The following is an 18,712-nucleotide window of genomic DNA, read 5'->3' as shown; positions in this document are numbered from 1 at the left end:
TGCTGATAGTCTTGGATTAGGGCTAGAGCTCTGAAGGTCTTAAAGACTTAGTTCAGTAATTGAATGTAAGTAACTGTAATGTTTTATATAGTATCCAAATGTGATGATTTAAAAAATATGTACTACTATTAAAGACAGATCTCATTTCTATGCTTCTTTTAAAATTTTATTTTTGCCTTGTACCTTTTAAAAATAGTAATGAAATATGAATCATGATAATAATTTACAGTTATTTCAGCTTTGTTAAACAAAATAGGCAGGCAACAAACAAACCAAGGTATGTTGCTGCTCAAACTATTAGTAGTACAATTTTTTTTTTGCCGAATTATTTGTCAAGTCTATGAATCTACATATCTCTCTTTTATTTCAGGCATTCCACGAGTTATCCAATGTAAATTTAGACTTCCCCTAAAGTTAATTTGCCTACCAGGTCAGCCTTCAAAAACTGCAAGCCACAAAATTACTATTGATACCAACAAATCTCCAGTCAGTCTTCTTAGTCTCTTCCCAGGTAAGACTTTTGAAATAACATGCCTGCAGCATCAAAAATGCTAAGAATTTAGAAAGGAATCCTTCATCAGCAGATAATGATAGGGTAATTATCAGATAATTGTTAAGTAAGAGTATAAAAATGCCTCAAGGATTTTTCCCTCCTTTGCCTGTTCAAAGGTGAATAGCTTATATCAACAAGGTAATAAGGTATTCCTTTTAAGTTGGATTAAAATTATCATAATAATTATTTTGCTACGGTATTCAGAAATAAAAACATCAAGTGTTTCTCTTTAGACTGTGAATTTTTTTGGCTTGGAATGTAAATATTTATTATTCATCTTTATGGTAGGTTTTTGGATATATCTGTCTTCTAAGTGTATAAATATTTATTATTTATCTTCATTGTAGGCTTTTGTATATGTACCTTTTAAAGTATATTCTTATGTCTCTGAAAAGTAATCTCGTAAGTAGATGCTGTTTGTACTGTTTTGTTCTGCTGTCTACAGCAGCTAGAGGGTGTGCATCCTGTGCTTCTGGTTTTTAGAAGGGTTTCATACTTAATGCTTCAATATCACAGTGAACATTTGGGGTAATTTGTGATGGTATGACTTGGAGAGAAGTGTCGTTTTTCTTTCTGAGTGGCTTAGAAACTAAAGAAGCTTTTATTGGATAAAACATCCTTAGTAACCAAGGTTTTTAGTGTGTCATGTCATTAACTTTCTTGATGGTGGGGTAGAACTGAAGAATAAAATCTTGGAGTTAAATCAACCCTTTTAAATCATTAAAAATCAGCACTGTTGGCTATGAGATGCATCTTCACCTTTGCATTAGTGGATAAGATTTAGGATACAAACAATACTTCTCATAAGGTTTAGAAATTTATGGTAAGTCAACTTTTGTGTTATTAACTACTTAAAATGCTTAAAATTTATTTTTTATTAATTTGCAGTATTTCAAAAATTTTATTTATATATAACTCTGAAAAATCTCCAAAATTAAATGTTTTACTACAATTATTCTATTCTTAAGTGTGAATTGAGTTTGGAGATATATATGTATATATTGTTAGCAACATATTTTTTACCTTTTGGGTTCTTTCTCCCATCTCTTCTTTTACCTCCTTATTTTTTAGTCAGTTTTCTTGTAACAAACTTGGATTATGAAAAAAACAGACTCACTACCTTTTGTAACATCTTGCATAAACTTATTAGTTTCTTGGGTCTCCTATACTACCTTAGGAACATAGTTGGAAATTATATGTTGAACACCAAATTTATTGGTGGCTTTGAAAAACGTTTAAGCACCTGACTTCTGAGGAAGGGTTGATCTTTACTGTAGATAAATGGAACCCAATTAGAATTGAATAAAAACACGTGCCTTTGAGCAGAAAGGTAATGTCCATAAGATACGAATTGGATAGTGTGTGCTAAAGAAAGCTTAGATGACTTATCCATTTTCCTCCTGATTTTGGGCTCAATTGTTTTGATGTCATTATGCTCATCAGCATATATTTGCTTCTTACTCACTTTAGGAATGGGACACAATGAAAAATTTTTAAGAATTTCTTCTGGGATCCAATATATATGATATAGAGTGGTTAAAAAAAATTCCTGGATTTGTATTCATGTTAAACATGCTGGATGGAATCATGTGCTTGTTTAAAATAAGTATCACTTCACCCTTATAAAAGTAAGACTTAGATAACGTTGCCATTGCAAATCTTCTGTGTCTGTTTTTTTTAACTGAAAGAAGCAAAATTAATGAGCTTTATAGAGAAGAAATAAAACAACTTTTACTCTACATGTCTTCCCATTTGTTTATTCCGGTTCTCTTTCTGTGAACAAATATAGGTATATTTAAAATAGCTTTAATTTTTCTTATTACAAAAGAAATGTGAAATTTAGAAAATGTGGATAACCGAAAGGAAAAAAGTGAATGTTACTAGTAATTCTGCTATCCAGCAATACCTTTTTCTGTTTCATTACATTTTTCTAATCTTTTTTTTCCTGTCTCCTAGAATTAATACCATTTATTATTATTATTATACTTTAAGTTTTAGGGTACATGTGCACAATGTGCAGGTTTATTACATATGTATCCATGTGCCATGTTGGTGTGCTGCACCCATTAACTCGTCTAATCTTTAAATAAATATTTTTTCTAAGCATTTATCCCCAAAAAGAATTTCACTTGTCATACTGTTTTGAGACATCTTTTTACATCATTAGATATTTTTGATATATGATTTTAATGAATACATAGTATTCTCTCATAAATCCATACCATAAAATCATTTGACCATTCTTTTAGATATTTATGTTTTTAGTTTATTAATATTGTAAATATACTTGTGATGAACATTGTTGTAACAATACTTCTTCAAATTTATTATAGTTTATTTGATGAATATTTAAAAGTGGAATTGCTGGGTCAGACAGAGAATCACAATGTTTTTATAACTTCTGAAATATAGTGTGAAATTGACTTCCTGAAGGAATACCAGTTAACCCTAACAACGTTTGAATAAAGGCGTCTAGTACCCCAAACCTTGCCAATAGAGAATATTATAAGAAAAACCTTTTAATATGCTTAATAGTTATATAGAAAACATTTATTTACATATATAAATAGCTATCTTAGGTGCTTCTGTCACCCCAGAAAAGTGAATTAAGCAATAAATACCTTTTTTTTTGAGACAGGGTCTCATTCTGTCACTGAGGTTGGAGTGCGGTGGCACAATCGTGGCTCACTGCAGCCTCTACTTCCTGGGCTCAAGCAATCCTCCCACCTTAGCCTCCAGAGTAGCTGAGACTACAGGCATGTACCACCATGCCTAGCTAATTAAAAAAATATTATTTTGTAGAGATAGGATCCCACTATGTTGCCCAGGCTGGTTTTGAACTCCTAAGCTCAAGTGGTCTTCCCATCTTGGGCTCCTAAAATGTTGGGATTACAGGTGTGAGCTACAGGTGTGGTCAAGACATTTCTTTATCTCATGTAAAGAGAAATCCAGATGTGGGCAGTGGAAGCTGTGGTAGTAGTTTATGACTGTTATGAAATACCTAGCATTTTTTCTTTCTTTGTAATCTGCCATCTTTAGTGTGTTGACTTGTTCCACGGTAATAAGATATTTGCTTCACCTTCAGGCATCATATCTTACTACAAGGTAGGAGGTAGGGGGAAGAAATGGCTATATAGTAATGATGATAACTTTTATCAGAAAAGGATTTTTTCAAAAGATTCCCCTAGGAAATTTCTGCTTAGGTTTCAATAGCCATAATTTTTGTCACATGGCTTCCTTTAGCAGGACAAGAGGCTGAGAACTAAATGGGCTAGAGAAAAGGGGGTTGGGAACATGTATTAAATTACCTGACCATCAATGTATGTCACAATACCAGTAGTTTTATACAAAAATTTTACTTAAATGTAATAACAGATAAAATGTCATTTGATAATAGTCTTTTATGTTGCTCAAGTATGTTTCTACATTTGCTTGTCAATACATTTATATTTTAACGGTTACATAATATTCCATTGTTTGGAGGTGTCATGTACATGCAGCTTTCTCTATTTCTCTTAGGAGAAATTCTTTGGAGACAAATGCTTGAGTTAATGGGTATGCATATTTGAAAACTTTATTCAAATACCAGCTGCCTTTTTGAAAAATTGTATCATGTTATACTCCCAGCATCAAGGTTCCTGCCCATGATAGCAGCTGGATTCATTAAATCTTTTTAAATTTTTGACATTATTAGGTAAAAAATGACATTTCAATTTTAACTGGAATTTCTAATATGTTTAATTTTTCTTAACTACTTGTATTTCTTCTTTTAATTCCTTCTTTTAAGGTTTATATTTTTAGGGAGTAAAATTTCTTAATTGCCTTCTTCATAGTTTCAGGTTTTCATGTTATGCCTGCAATGATCTCTATTCTAAGATTATAAAATGCTTACTTATTTTTTCTGGTACATTTTTATACATTCTTTTATTCTCAAACACAGCTTCAGTACATATTTTTGTGCTTTTAAAAAAGCTTAAATTGAAGTATGACTTTTGTACCATAAATTACACATTTGAAGCATATAATTTTGAAAAGTTTGATTTCTGTATTTATCTATGCAACCATCTCAACGGTTAAGATGCTGAACATATCCATCACTGCCAAAAGTTTCCTTTTGTCTATTAGTAATTCCTTATTCTGCATCCCAAGCAACCACTGATCTGCTTTCTGTTACTAGAGATTTTTTTGCATTTTCTAGAATTTTATAAAATGGAACTATATAGTATGTGTTCTTTTTCATCTGTCTTCTTTTACTCCTTCATTTGATATGTGATTTGCAAATAATTTCTCCCAGTCTGTGGCTTGTATTTTGATTTTCTTATCAGAATCTTTGGAAAAGCAGAAGTTCTTAATCTTGATAAACCCCCCGTTCATCAATTTCTTAATGGATCATAAATTTACTGTTACATCTAAGAGATATTTCCTGATCCAAGGTTGCAAAGTTTCTCTCTCTCTTTTTTTTGGTAGAAGTTTTCTAGTTTTAAACTTTACATTTAATTCTCTTCCCCATTTTGTGCTGATATTTATGTGTGATGTGAGGGATGGATGAAATTCATGTTTTTGCATCTGGGTGTCTAATTGTTACAGCACTATTTTTCAGACTATCCTTTTCCACTGAATTGCCTTTTCAACTTTGTTGAAAATCATCTGACCACATTTATGTGGGTGTATTTCTGCTTCCTTAATTTTGTTCCATTGATATCTTTGCCTATTGCTATATACCAATAACATTGTGTTTTGATGACTGTACATTTATAATAAGTCTTGAAGTCAGGTAGTGTAATTTCTCCAACTTTATTCTTCTCAATGCTGTCTTGGATATTTTAGGTCCTTTGCATTTTCATATGAATCTTAGAATCACCTTGTAAATTAAACAAAACTGGCTGTTGGGATTTTGATTGTGATTGTGATTGTATTGATTCCATAGATCAATTTGGAGAGAACTGATATGTTAACAATATTGAACATGGTATAATTTTCTCTCTGTATTCTAGTTTCTTAAGATGAAAGTGCAGACCATCGTTCATTTATTTAGGGTCTATTTTGTTTCTCTCTGTGAGGGTTGGTAGTTTTTCATGTACAGGTTTTACAAATCTTTTGTCAGATATATCCCTATTTCATATATTTTTATGCCATTGTGTTTTATTTCAATTTCAGATTGTTCTTTGCTAATACATAGAAATACAATTTATTTTATTTTCTTTTGATATGGAGTCTCACTCTGTCGTCTAGGCTGGAGTGCAGTGGTATGATCTTGTCTCACTGCAACCTTTGCCTCCCGGGTTCAAGCAATTCTCCTGTCTCAGCCTCCCAAGTAGTTGGGACTACAGGCACACACCACCATGCCTGGCTAATTTTTGTATTTTTAGTAGAGATGGAGTTTCACCATATTGGTCAGGGTGGTCTCGAACTCCTGACCTCAGGTGATCCACCTGTCTTGGCCTCCCAGAGTGCTGGCATTACAGGCGTGAGCCACCCCACTTGGCTTACAATTGATTTTCTTATGTCGATCTTGTATCATGCAACATTGTTAAACCACTTGCAGGCTCTATTAGCATTTTTGTAGATTTAATCAGTCAGATTTTCTACATAGATGATCATGTTATGTGCAAATCAAAACAGTTTTACTTCTTCCATTCCAACTGGATTGTTTGTTTTTGCTTGCTTTTTGCCTTGGTTAGAACTTCTGGGACAATGTTGAATAGAAATGGTGAGAGCAGACATTGTCTTTCACCATTAAGCATGTTTTAGCTATAAGTATTTTTTAGATTTTTTTTTTAACCAGGTTGAGGAAGTTCCCTTCTATTCCTAGGTTGCTGAGACTGTAATCAGGAGTGGATATTGGATTTTTTCAAGATTACTTCTACATCAGCTGAGACATTCTTATCGTTTTCTTCTTTATTTGGTTAAATATGGTGGATTACATTGATTAATTTTTAATGTTAGCCCAACCGTGCATTCTTGAGATAAATTATAGATGGTCATGATGTATTTTCACTATATTTTTAGATTTAATTTGCCAAACTGTATTTTAGAATTTTTGTATCTATGTTCATTAGAGAAATTGATCTGTAATTTAGTTTTTTTCTACAGTTATGTGAATAATTTTTACTCCATCCCCCTACATTTTATGTTTTGATGTCATGAATTTCTTATATCTGGATATTTATACTTCTCTCCAGATTTGGAAGATTTTCTCTTATTATTTTGCTTGATACTGTTCCCTAAATCGTGCAGCCTTTCTTCTTTCCTTTCATTTTTTTCCTCCTCTCACTGTATTTTCTAATAATCTGACTTTGAGTTCACAGATTCTTTCTTCTGCTTAATCAGTTCTATTTTTGATGTTCCTCATTGTATTTTCCCCCTTCACCCTCCCCTGCCCTCCCCTCCCCTCCCCTTCCCCCTCCGCCCTTTTCTTCCATCCTGTCCTCCTCCCCCTCCTCTCCCCTCCCCTCCCCTCTCAGGGTCTTGCTCTGTCATCCAGGCTGGAGTGCAGTGGCATGATCATGGCCCACTGCAGCCTTGACATCCTGGGCTCAAGCAGTCCTCCGACCTCAGCCTCCCAAGTAGCTGGGACTACAGGTGCATGCCATCACACCTGGCTAATTTTCTTATTTTTTGTAGAGACAAGGTTTCACTTTGTTAACCAGGCTGATCTCGAACTCCTGAGCTCAAATAATGTGCCTGCCTCGGCCTTCCAAAGTGCTAGGATTACTGTGCCCAGCTGTTTTTATTTCATTCATTGTATTTTTTCAGCTCCAAAACTTGTTATTCTGAGTTTTGTTTCTCTGTTTTTTTTTTTTTTTTTCCTGGTTTGTTGAGCTTCCTGAAAACAATTATTTTGAATTCTTTGTTAACCTGTAGATGACCATTTCTTTGGGGTCAGCTACTGGGAAATCATTGTGTTCTTTTGGTAGGGATATGTCTTCTTTGTTTTTCATGTTTCTTGATGCCGGCACATTTGGTGGATCAGTGTCCTCTTTCCAACTTTGTGTGCTGATTTTGGTGTGAAAGATCTTCTCCTATGGGAGGGTCAAGGGTGCTGGCAGTATGAGATGTAGAGGTTCTGGCCCTGGCAAGGGCATAACAGTGTAAACTGTGTGCAGCTCTCTTAGCTGTGGTTGGTGTTGGTTAAGATTGCAGATTGGTTGGTGTTGGTTAAGATTGCAGGTTGGTTGGTGTTGGTTAAGATTGCAGGTATCCTCAGTTGCCAACTCTGTGAGTGTTCTCAGCAATAGTGAGGGCTATTGGGATCTTTAATGGCAGTGGATGCTAGGGTACTCCCAATCTCTTTTTCTTCCACCAGGGAAATCGTGGCCAAGGGGATCCCTCTTGGCACTCTTATCTGGCTTGTGGGCCAGTCTCCAGTGCCTGATGAGTGGCACCTATGGAGATGCCATGGAGCCAAGTCCTGAAGCATGGGTATGTGTAAAGGGACTTTGGTTCTGGGCTTTGGGTGGTAATGGCACCAGTGCCTGGGGCACAGGAACCCCCATTGCTGTGTTGGTGATGGTATGTGAGGCATTAGTGTTTATGAAACAGCCAGGGAGCCTGAGATGGGAGCTTGGATATATGCAGTTACTTTGGCTCTGGGGTACAGAATGGGACCTTGTCCTCTATGGCATGTGATGTAATGACTGAACCATAGGAATACACAGAGAGACCTTAGCTGTAGGACCTCGGGTGTGAGTTGGCTCACTCTGGTGGTAGCTCTGGTATCTGAGACATGGATGGGCATAGTGCAGCCACAGAGCCAGTGTCTGAAGTATGCACATTCATGAAGTGACTGTGGCCTGGGGGTTAGGGGATGTGCAAGGTTTGGAGAGGTGGTGGTTTTGGTCCTGGGGTGGTACAACAGCAGCTACTTCTTGAGCATGGGAATATAGAGCCATGCTTTCTTCTCTGGGGTTCCCTGGTGGAAATGGCTGTTGGTTACCTCAGTGGCAAAAGATGCTGGTGTCTTCTGTGGAGCAGGCTGCTGGGAACCATGGAAGTTCCCACTCCACGGCTGTCACCAATAGCCTGTTGCCTTTATTCTTTGTCACTAGCCATCTGTAGGCATCTTAGGTATGCTGATGTAACCAGCCATTTGTTCCGTTTTGCTGTAGCTTCTTAAATGGGCCCTTGAGCTCCCATGGGGCTATTATCGTTTTTGAATAGCTGTCTTTCTCTCTCTCTAATTTTTTTTACTGGGGATGAAGACTAGTGTCCCCTACTTTACCATCTTGGTGACATCCTTTACCCCTGTGATGATGTTTAATCTTTCTTTTTTTTTCTTTTCTTTTTTTCTTTCTTTCTTTCTTTCTTTTTTGAGATGTAGTCTCACTCTGTTGCCCAGGCTGGAGTGCAGTGGTACAATCTCGGCTCCTTGCAACCTCCACCTCCTGGGTTCAAGCAATTCTCCTGCCTCAGCCTCCTGGGTAGCTGGGACTACAGGCAAGTGCCACCACACCCGGCTAATATTTTGTATTTTTAGTAGAGACGGGGTTTCACCGTGTTAGCCAGGATGGTCTCAATCTCCTTACCTGGTGATCACCCCACCTTGGCCTCCCAAAGTGCTGGGATTACAGTCGTGAGCCACCATGCCTGGCCTAATATTTCTTTTCTCTGTCACTTTGTCTGTAAATTGGTCAGTTGGATCTACAGCTAGCAGAGTCAAGATTGATTATTTTGGCCGGAGTTCTTCATGGATGGTAGTATAGACTTTCAGCAGACAGAGGGCACATAATATTTGTTTGTCTTTTTCTGTGTGTGATGGTAACAGCCATTGATATTCAATGCTGAGATCCATTAGTTCACTACAGGCTGAAAAATAGATATTCTGTTTCTTTCACACTTTCTTCATTTTTTAGCTGGAATATTTCTACAGAGAGAACCTTTCCTTTAGTAGTTGTTATATGGTGCAGTTCGAGTAGGGTTTTCAGGATAAATGCTTGGTTCTTTCCCTTTATTACTAATTTTTAAAATATTTTAAATAAATAGAGCTTAAAATAAATAGTATTGATTCTCTAAGATCATCCAATAGTGACTATTTGTTTTAATTTTGTTTTTAAGTCTCTGTATGAACTCATGCCTTTAAACATATTTGATGTGTTTTACTCCATTGCAATTATTATTTTCTTTGATACCCTTATTTTATTTTATTTTATTATTATACTTTAGGTTTTAGGGTACATGTGCACAATGTGCAGGTTTGTTACATATGTATCCATGTGCCATGTTGGTTTGCTGCACCCGTTAACTTGTCATTTAGCATTAGGTATATCTCCTAATGCTGTCCCTCCCCCTTCTCCCACCCCACAACAGTCCCCGGAGTGTGATGTTCCCCTTCCTGTGTCCATGAGTTCTCATTGTTCAATTCCCAGCTATGAGTGAGAACATGCGGTGTTTGGTTTTTTGTACTTGCGATAGTTTACTGAGAATGATGTTTTCCAGTTTCATCCATGTCCCTACAAAGGACATGAACTCATCATTTTTTATGGCTACATAGTATTCCATGGTGTATATGTGCCACATTTTCTTAATCCAGTCTATCGTTGTTGGACATTTGGGTTGGTTCCAAGTCTTTGCTATTGTGAATAGTGCCTCAATAAACATACGTGTGTGTGTGTCTTTATAGCAGCATGATTTATAGTCCTTTGGGTATATACCCAGTAATGGGATGGCTGGGTCAAATGGTATTTCTAGTTCTAGATCCCTGAGGAATCGCCACACTGACTTCCACAATGGTTGAACTAGTTTACAGTCCCACCAACAGTGTAAAAGTGTTCCTATTTCTCCACATCCTCTCCAGCACCTGTTGTTTCCTGACTTTTTAATGACAGCCATTCTAACTGGTGTGAGATGGTGATACCCTGATATTTTTATCTCTGGCCAGTAGTAGTCTCTTTAAGCTGGCTTTCAAGTCCTTTTCATAAAACCCTACTGGCTCAGTAATAGCTTCCTTGCTATCTGGCATAAAAAGATATGCTAAGTTCATCTTGCACGTGTTCTGTCTCATATCTGGAATCAACCATTAGAATAAATGAAATTAAATGACTCCAGAGTTTTAGTGTAAGGCAGAAATTTCATTAATTGGAAACTACTATGGAAATCAAGGTGAATATATTATAGCTCACACATGGAGTTTATACATGACTAGTGACATAAAAAACACGCATCATTCAACTAAGATTCCTATTTCAAATGTGTTAATTTTGCCTTCTGGTTACATAAGGTGATTTCTTTCTTTTCTTTGTAGGTTTTGCAAGTCAGTCAGATGATGATCAGGTGAATGTAATGGGTTTTCACTTCTTAGGAGGTGCTCGAGTTACTCTTCTTGCTTCCAAAACTTCTCGTAAGTAAAACCATGTTATTATTGCTTTTTAGTTTTTTTTCTAAGGATACCACATCACAGAGGATACTCACATTAATGATTCCTGCAAAGGGTGATGTTCATTTAGATTTCAGTAACTAAAAGCCATGATATTAAGTGATAGGATGTGAAAGTTAGATGAAGTTAGGATTGTGTTTTATTAGAGAACACTGATGTTGTCCAAGATTACCTTACCATGATCTAAATTTCACCAAAAATCAGATATGTAACTGATATATTCACTTTATCAGAGTGTATGTAATTTTTGTCTTGGAGCTAAGGAAAGTCTAAGAGGAATTTAAAGAAATGAAAAATATTTTTGAGGTAGGTATATGGTGAACTAGATTTGGGAACTCCTAGAACTTGGAATTTTTTTGCTTGCATATGTTCTTGTTTATTCCTTTTGGACATTGGCAAAGATGACAGTGAAAGTGGATAGCTTTTGCTGAGTGTAATTTCAATAGGCAGAAAGGTGTAGTAACTATATAGTCAAGTTTGAATTTAAATATGCTTTATTGATTTGGTTGCTTTATGTATGTGAGAATAATAGTTGAAACTAGTCAATGTAAAACTAGCTCTTGACATATGTAGTATATTGAAGCTACTGAACTTACTGAGTTATACACACCTTCATGGAAATAAAGTAAGATACTAAGAAAGGAAGTGTTTAACAAATTTGTATTGAGAGAAAAAAGTACACACATACACACACACACACACACACACACACCCATACCCCCTTGAAATAGTCTGGCTCAGGACATTCCAATTAAAAAAAAAAAAGCTCTAGTTTTTCTGGTGAGCTTTCACTTTCTACCCATGCACTTGCAGTTGTAGTTGGTTATTGCTTTTCTAATAATAAGAGTACAATAAGGCCATCTGTTTTTGAAAAAGAAAAGTATTAGCAGGAGGAACAGACATCCCATTTAGAAACTGTAACAATGTTTTTATGGCTAAAATCATAATAGTTTCTGGAATATGTCAATTGGTGACTGGTAAAATAGACTCAGATACTATTGAAGACTTAATAATAGGTCACAGAAATAACAACTCTGAGAAGAAGGAGAAGATTATTTTCATGATTTTTCTGATTGGTCATGATTGCAGTATTCTTTACATTGGCATCATTTTTTAAAAAACAAATCATTTTATTTTGATAGGAAGACTTAACATGAGATCTATCCACTTAACAAAATTTCAAATGTATATTTCAATATTGCTAACTGTAAGTACATAGCACCATTTTGCTTTGATTAGCTTTATTCTCCAGTTAGATGGTAGAACCATTTGGTGCATTTCTCTTAGTTTTAACAGTTATCCTTAGTTAAACTAAAAAAGTTGTGCCAACATTTCTTTGGGAAATTGTACACATTTGTTTGACTGCAGTTGATGGTGCTGTATAATGAATCTGCAATTGAGACCATTAAAAAAGGCAAAAATTTTTGCAAATGAAGATATTTATATCCTAATGTATTTTATTTATAACTTTTAATATAAAGTAACAAGTAGAACACTGATGTTGCCCATGATTACCTTACTGCTATCTAAATTTTACCAAAAATCAATTATATAGCTGATTGATTCTCTTTATCTGAATGTATGGCAATTCCCTGACTCAGCCATAGTGTAGGCAGACAAAATCAAATAATGGAATAGGACAGGACCTTTTAAACCAGGAGCCAAATGAACTGTGTAAATTGAAACCTGACTAGTAGTCATTACGATTCTATGATGGTTTTTGGCTACAGTGACACACAGAATCCTACCTAGGAGATGCCTATGGTGATGGAGAGAGATAGGTATAAGGAGAGTGTGCTTTTCCGGGATTGAGGCAGATGTTGGTGCTCCTACTGCTTTATCAGAGTATTCATTCCTAAGAAAGGAATGAAGTAATTTGTATCCAATCTGTGTTTGACATTTTTCATTTTTTGAAAGGTACCTAGTATTAATTATAGTACAGCAATCTGCTTTACAGAAAAATCCTACAAATGGAAAGAACTTAGTATTTCTTCCATAGTAAACAGTCAAATGATTCGTAAGTCACATAGAATTGTCCTTGGCTCTTGGATAGTATTTTCTGTGGGTTCCGTGTATTCATCTCTTTTTAAAACCTGCTTGGTAATCAACCAAGGCTTCGTGTATGCTGTATGGCGATTTTAGTTCCTTTTTCTGATTCAGTATAGATCAGTCAAAGCAAACAAGAGAAAAGTAAGGTGTAGCTCATTGTCTCAGACACCAAACCAAATTCCCTGGGGAACTGAGTAGGATTATGTTTTTAGAAAGCAGAATAGTAGCTGGGTGTAGCAGCTTACCCCTTTAATTCCAACACTTTGGGAGGCCAAGGTGGGAGGATCACTTAAGCCTAGCAGTTCAAGACCAGCCTGGGCAACATAGTGAGACCTAGTGCCTACTTAAAAAAAGAAAGAAAAATTAGCCAGTTGTGGTGGCACATGAATGTAGTCCCAGCTACTCTGGAAGCTGAGGTGGGAGGATCACTTAAGCCCAGGAGGTTGAGGCTGCAGTGAGCTGAGACTGCACTACTGCACTCTAACCTGCGCAACAGAGTGAGACCCTGTCTCAAAAAAAAAAAAAAAAAAAGTAGTGTTCAAATTTGGGAAAAATATGCTAGCAACATTTCCGAAAACTGTTATCACAGTCCTAAATTGAAAATAACGGGCAAGTTCTAATTTTGTGAGATCAAATGTTTTTATAATTAATATTGCAAAATATTTCTGCATGTTCGTCTATAATTTCGAGTGATTCAGTATAATGGGATTTCAGAAAAATATGCTATTATCTAAATATGTATATATTCTTATGCTGCTTTCCTAAGGTCCAGATCCACATAGTGACTTATTACCATATACAACAAACACTGCTAGCTCTCTCTCCCCAGTCTCTCCTGCCCCTTTCTGCTTCTATACTTTTCTTGGTCTTGCCTCTCTCTGGTTCTGTTTTTATCTTTTGTCTCTATTTGTACATTGTCTTGTTCTACTTGCTTCTTAAAGAATTTAGAAGAGTTTAAAAGTATCCAAAATATGAAAAGAGAAAATAAGTATTTCAAGAAAACAGAAAGAGAAAATCAGGGCAGGAAACTAATAAAGGTAGAAATAAGATTAATACTCAGAAATACATACTGTATGATCAAAAAGGTGCTAGTCACCTAAAATAATAAGAAATCATTTTATTTCCATTTTCAGAATGTTCAAAATATTAAATCTTTTGTTGAAGAGATGCACACCCTTTACTGATGCTGAGTCAAAGATGAAATTTCCCTTATGAATATTCAAAAAGACAATTCCTTCAATAATATCTCTATAGTTTATATAAAGATTATGCTTATGTAATTATGAGAAACAGATTTCACAGAACTTTAGAAAATAATGATAAAGCTCCATTTATTAAATATAATTCTCCCTGAGCCCAAATCAGTGTGGTCTAAGCTGCAGCCTGATCCAAGGATAAATTTTGAGTTCTAGTTTTGCAAGTTTTCATTATCTAGTGTTTTCAATAAGGATTGAGCAACTAATTTCAGTAACTCAGAATTGAGATGTAGGATGAAGGAGGTATGTATTTTGTTTTTAAATGAGCAATATTAGAACATGTTTGAACATTAATTTAAATGATTGAGTTCAGTGGGAGAGGTGGATGATCAGGAAAGAGAAGTGGATCATAAGTCCTTGAGGAAGCGAGGGGATGGGATGCAGAAGCTAGCGGGAGGGGTTGAGGAATAGGCCTTTGTAACTTCTCTGTAACAGGAGGGATCGTATGTACATCTAGGGAGACTTTGTAGATTTGTTAGTGGAGAGATAAAGGAGCTTTGATGATGTATAAATCTGAAAAAAATAGTGTGAAAATAAGAAAGCAAACTCATGAGGGAAACAGGCATTGTGGAAATTCCATCTAGAGTTTGAGATCCTACATTTTGAATTGAAACCAGCCATCCTTGTTAGGTGATTTTCCCTGGAAGTGATTTGTTTATCAGCATCTAAGCAACTAAAAACAGGGCTTAGATTTTAAAACAGAATTACAGATAAAATGTTTTTAATGAGACTGATTATCATAATGGACTACCAAATCTGAGATGGTAAGGAAATTGGTGAAGATTAGAGAAAACTGATACATGGTGAAAAATTAATGGGTTCACCTGATCAAAATTCTTGAAAGTTTGAGGAAGTAAAGTAGTAGGAGTTATAGAGCAAGTGAACTAGGTTAAAAAAAAAAAAAAAAAAGGAAAAAAAAGGTAGTGGTCAGAGAATGGATCAGATATTGAGAACAAGAGTTCAGAGAGATTACAGATTCTGATAATGGCAAGCTCATCATTGGGGGAGTGGATTGCTAAAGTGGAGAGAAGACCAATGGGGACAAAGATTTCAAGAAAATGAGGTATCACAGTTGTGGATATTGAAAAGGCCTATTTGTATTGAGGTACATTCCTGTGTACCTAATTATTGAGTTTTTTTAAATCATGAAAGGATGTTGAATTTGTCAAATGCTTTTTCTGCATCTATTGAAATGATCATATGGTTTTTGCCCTTCATTCTGTGAATATGATGTCTCATGCTTATTGATTTGCTTATGTTAAACCATCCTTGCATCCCTGGAATCAATCCCACTTGATCATGGCAAATGATCTTTTTAATGTGCTGTGTTGAATTTGGTTTGCTAGGATTTTGTTGAGGATTTTTGCATCTTTGTTCATCAGGGATACTGGTCTGTAGTTTTCTTCTTTTGTTTTGTCCTTGTCTGATTTTGTTATCAGGATAATGTTGGCCTCATAGATTGAAATTTGAAAGTATCCCATTCTCTTTGATATTTTGGAATAGTTTGAATAGAATTGTTATTAGTTCTTCTTTAAATGTTTGATGGAATTCAGCAGTGAAGCCCTCAAGTCCTGGGCTTTTCTTTGGAAGGAGACTTTGTGTAACTGATTCAATCTTCTTACTCGTTATTAGTCTGTTCAGATTTTCCATTTCTTCCTAGTTCAATCTTGGTAGGTTTATGTATCCAGGAATTTATCATTTCTTGTAAGTTATCCAGTTCATTGGCATATAATTGTTCATAACAGTTTAATGATTCCTTATATTTCTGTAGTATCAGATATAATTTCCACTTTTTCTTTTATTTGAGTCTTCCTTCTTTTTTTTTTTAGTCTAAAGGTTTGATTTTGTTTATCTTTTCAAAAAACCAGCTCTTTGTTTTGTTGATCTTTTGTGGTGTTTTGATGCTTAGCACAATGAATGAGAAAGTACACACACACTCTCTCTTTCTCTCTCCCTCTCAGACAAATCATTGTGGAATTTTAGAGCACTGAGGACCGTATTCTTAAAGATTAGAAAGAAAAAAAAGTTACTCAAGGGATATGAATCAAGATGGCATTTAGCTTTTCATCAAAATAATTCGATGATAGAAGACAATGCAAAAGTTTTCTCCAAGATTGGAGGGAGTTTTCAACTTAGAATGCTGTGTCTTGCTAAGTTGATAGTCTGCAAAGAATGCTGAATAGACACATTGTGACACTGACAAATCACAAATACAGGTCAAGCATCCCAAATCTGGTAATTCAAAATCCAAAGTGCTCAAAAAGTTTGGAAGTTTGGAGCATTTTGGATTTTGGATTTTTGGATTTGGAATGCCGAACTGCTTAAGTATATACTACAAATATCCCCAGATCTGAAAAAATCTGAAATCCAAAACACTTCTGGTCCTGAGCATTTTGGATAAAGTATGCCTAATGTGTAGCAAATTGGTATAGCCTCAGGTAGGTGTTTGAAAAATGGAAAAGGTAACTAATACATCGGATGTTTCAATATCCTGAAAGATTTTTAACATGCTAGAAAGAGTGACTGAATTGAATAAGGTCAAGTTTAAAAATCCTTTTTTTGGTCCATTTTGATTATTTTGCTTTCAGGTATAATAGAAGGATTGTAGCCACATATGTGAAAAATGGTTGGGCCTTGAAATAGGATTTCTTTTGCATCTTCCAAAAGAAACCATATGTGATCTTGAACTGTGTTATACAAAATACCTGGAGAAAAAGGAAGTGGGAGTATTATTTTACTTCATCTTGGTAGACAATACATTTATTCCTTTTTCATTCAGCAGACATGTTAGGTATAAACACTGTTGTGACTCTTGTGGAGCTCCTACACTAATGGGAGAGACAAACAGCTAAAGAGAACCAATAATAGAATGTTTGATGTGCTTATAGAAGCATGTTTTTTAGTGCTGTTGTATCCCAAAGGATTGAAACTCCATAGAAATTTTATTTGTAGAGGGTCTTGAGGAATGAGTAGGAGACTATCAAGTGGAGGTCATTCTAGGAAGAGAGGAAAGTATATCCTGATGCTTGATAAAGCATGAGGTTTCAAAGGATCAGTGAATTTTCTTGTGTGCTGAAAGTTCATGTGGTAAGGGCTCTGTGACAGTCCTTTAATGAGGTCAGGAAACTTAGGGACAAGTATAATGACCAAATCTAAGGTCAACTGATGCCCACCTCATACCCCTGAGAATAGTTTAACTTATACAGTGATTCAGCAATATAATATTACTGTTAATATTTATTTTATAATTTCTTAGCAATATTATCAAGTGACAATGAGAATATTATATAAATCTCGCTTGGAAAAAGCCTGTTGAAAAGTAAGTGTTGAGAAACCATCCTTAGTTGCTAATATTGAAGAGGTTGTATATTTAAAATGTTAAACCTACTGAAAGGCCGGGCACGGTGGCTCATGCCTGTAATCTCAGGACTTTGGGAGGTCGAGGTGGGTGGATCACCTGAGGTCGGGAGTTAGAGACCAGCCTGACCAACATGGAGAAACCTTGTCTCTACTAAAAATACAAAATTAGCCGGGCATGGTGACACCTGCCTGTAATCCCACCTACTTGGGAGACTGAGGCAGGAGAATCACTTGAACCTGGGAGGCAGAGGTTGCAGTAAACCAAGGTCATGCCATTGCACTACAGCCTGGGTGACAAGAGTGAAACTCTGTCTCAAGAAAAAAAAAAAAACCTATTGAAATAGTTTATGTTATTTCCTCAACATTTTGGTTTAAAAAGCATTCATCTGCTTTTCTGTCTCGCATTTCAAAATTTCCAAATAGCATGAATTGTATAGTTCACTGTTTATGATATGAATAGAAGCATTATATTGATGAACTTGAGAAGATGTTCTGACACACAAAAAGACTGATGTCATGCATTTTTGTACCTTCCTTTTTTTAAATTTTATTATTATTATACTTTAAGTTTTAGGGTACATGTGCACAACGTGTAGGTTTGTTACATATGTGTGCATGTGCCATGTTGGTGTGCTGCAGCCATTAACTTGTCATTTAGCATTAGGTATATCTCCTAATGCTATCCATCCCCACCCCCCCACCCCACAACAGGCCCTGGTGTGTGATGTTACCTTCCTGTGTCCATGTGTTCTCATTGTTCAATTCCCACCTATGAGAGAGAACATGCAGTGTTTGTTTTATTGTCCTTGCAATAGTTTGCTGAGAATGATGGTTTCCAGTTTCATCCATGTCCCTACAAAGGACATGAACTCATCATTTTTTATGGATGCATAGTATTCCATGGTGTATATGTGCCACATTTTCTTAATCCAGTCTATCATTGTTGGACATTTGGGTTGGTTCCAAGTCTTTGCTATTGTGAATAGTGCCACAATAAACATGTGTGCATGTGTTTTTTTAGCAGCATGAGTTATAATCCTTTGGGTATATACCCAGTAATGGGATGGCTGGGTCAAATGGTATTTCTAGTTCTAGATCCCTGAGGAATCACCACACTGACTT

General features: G+C 35.7%; 1 protein-coding gene across 18 annotated transcripts in view; it reads left to right on the top strand.

Annotated features, from left to right (window-relative positions):
- Positions 1-18,712, top strand: part of BBS9 (Bardet-Biedl syndrome 9) — a 517,916-nt gene that overhangs the window by 229,671 nt on the left and 269,533 nt on the right. For all 18 annotated transcript variants that reach the window (XM_055293460.2, XM_055293455.2, XM_055293456.1 and 15 more), the window contains 2 exons: positions 371-511; positions 10,794-10,889. In XM_055293460.2, coding sequence (XP_055149435.1) covers positions 371-511; positions 10,794-10,889 — 237 coding nt within the window. The remainder of the gene's footprint in view (positions 1-370; positions 512-10,793; positions 10,890-18,712) is intronic.

The sequence above is a fragment of the Symphalangus syndactylus genome, chromosome 9, assembly GCF_028878055.3.
Source record: "Symphalangus syndactylus isolate Jambi chromosome 9, NHGRI_mSymSyn1-v2.1_pri, whole genome shotgun sequence".
Classification (NCBI taxonomy): domain Eukaryota; kingdom Metazoa; phylum Chordata; class Mammalia; order Primates; family Hylobatidae; genus Symphalangus; species Symphalangus syndactylus.
The sequence above is the reverse complement of the archived record's forward strand: the minus strand, read 5'-3'. Positions and strand labels throughout refer to the sequence as shown.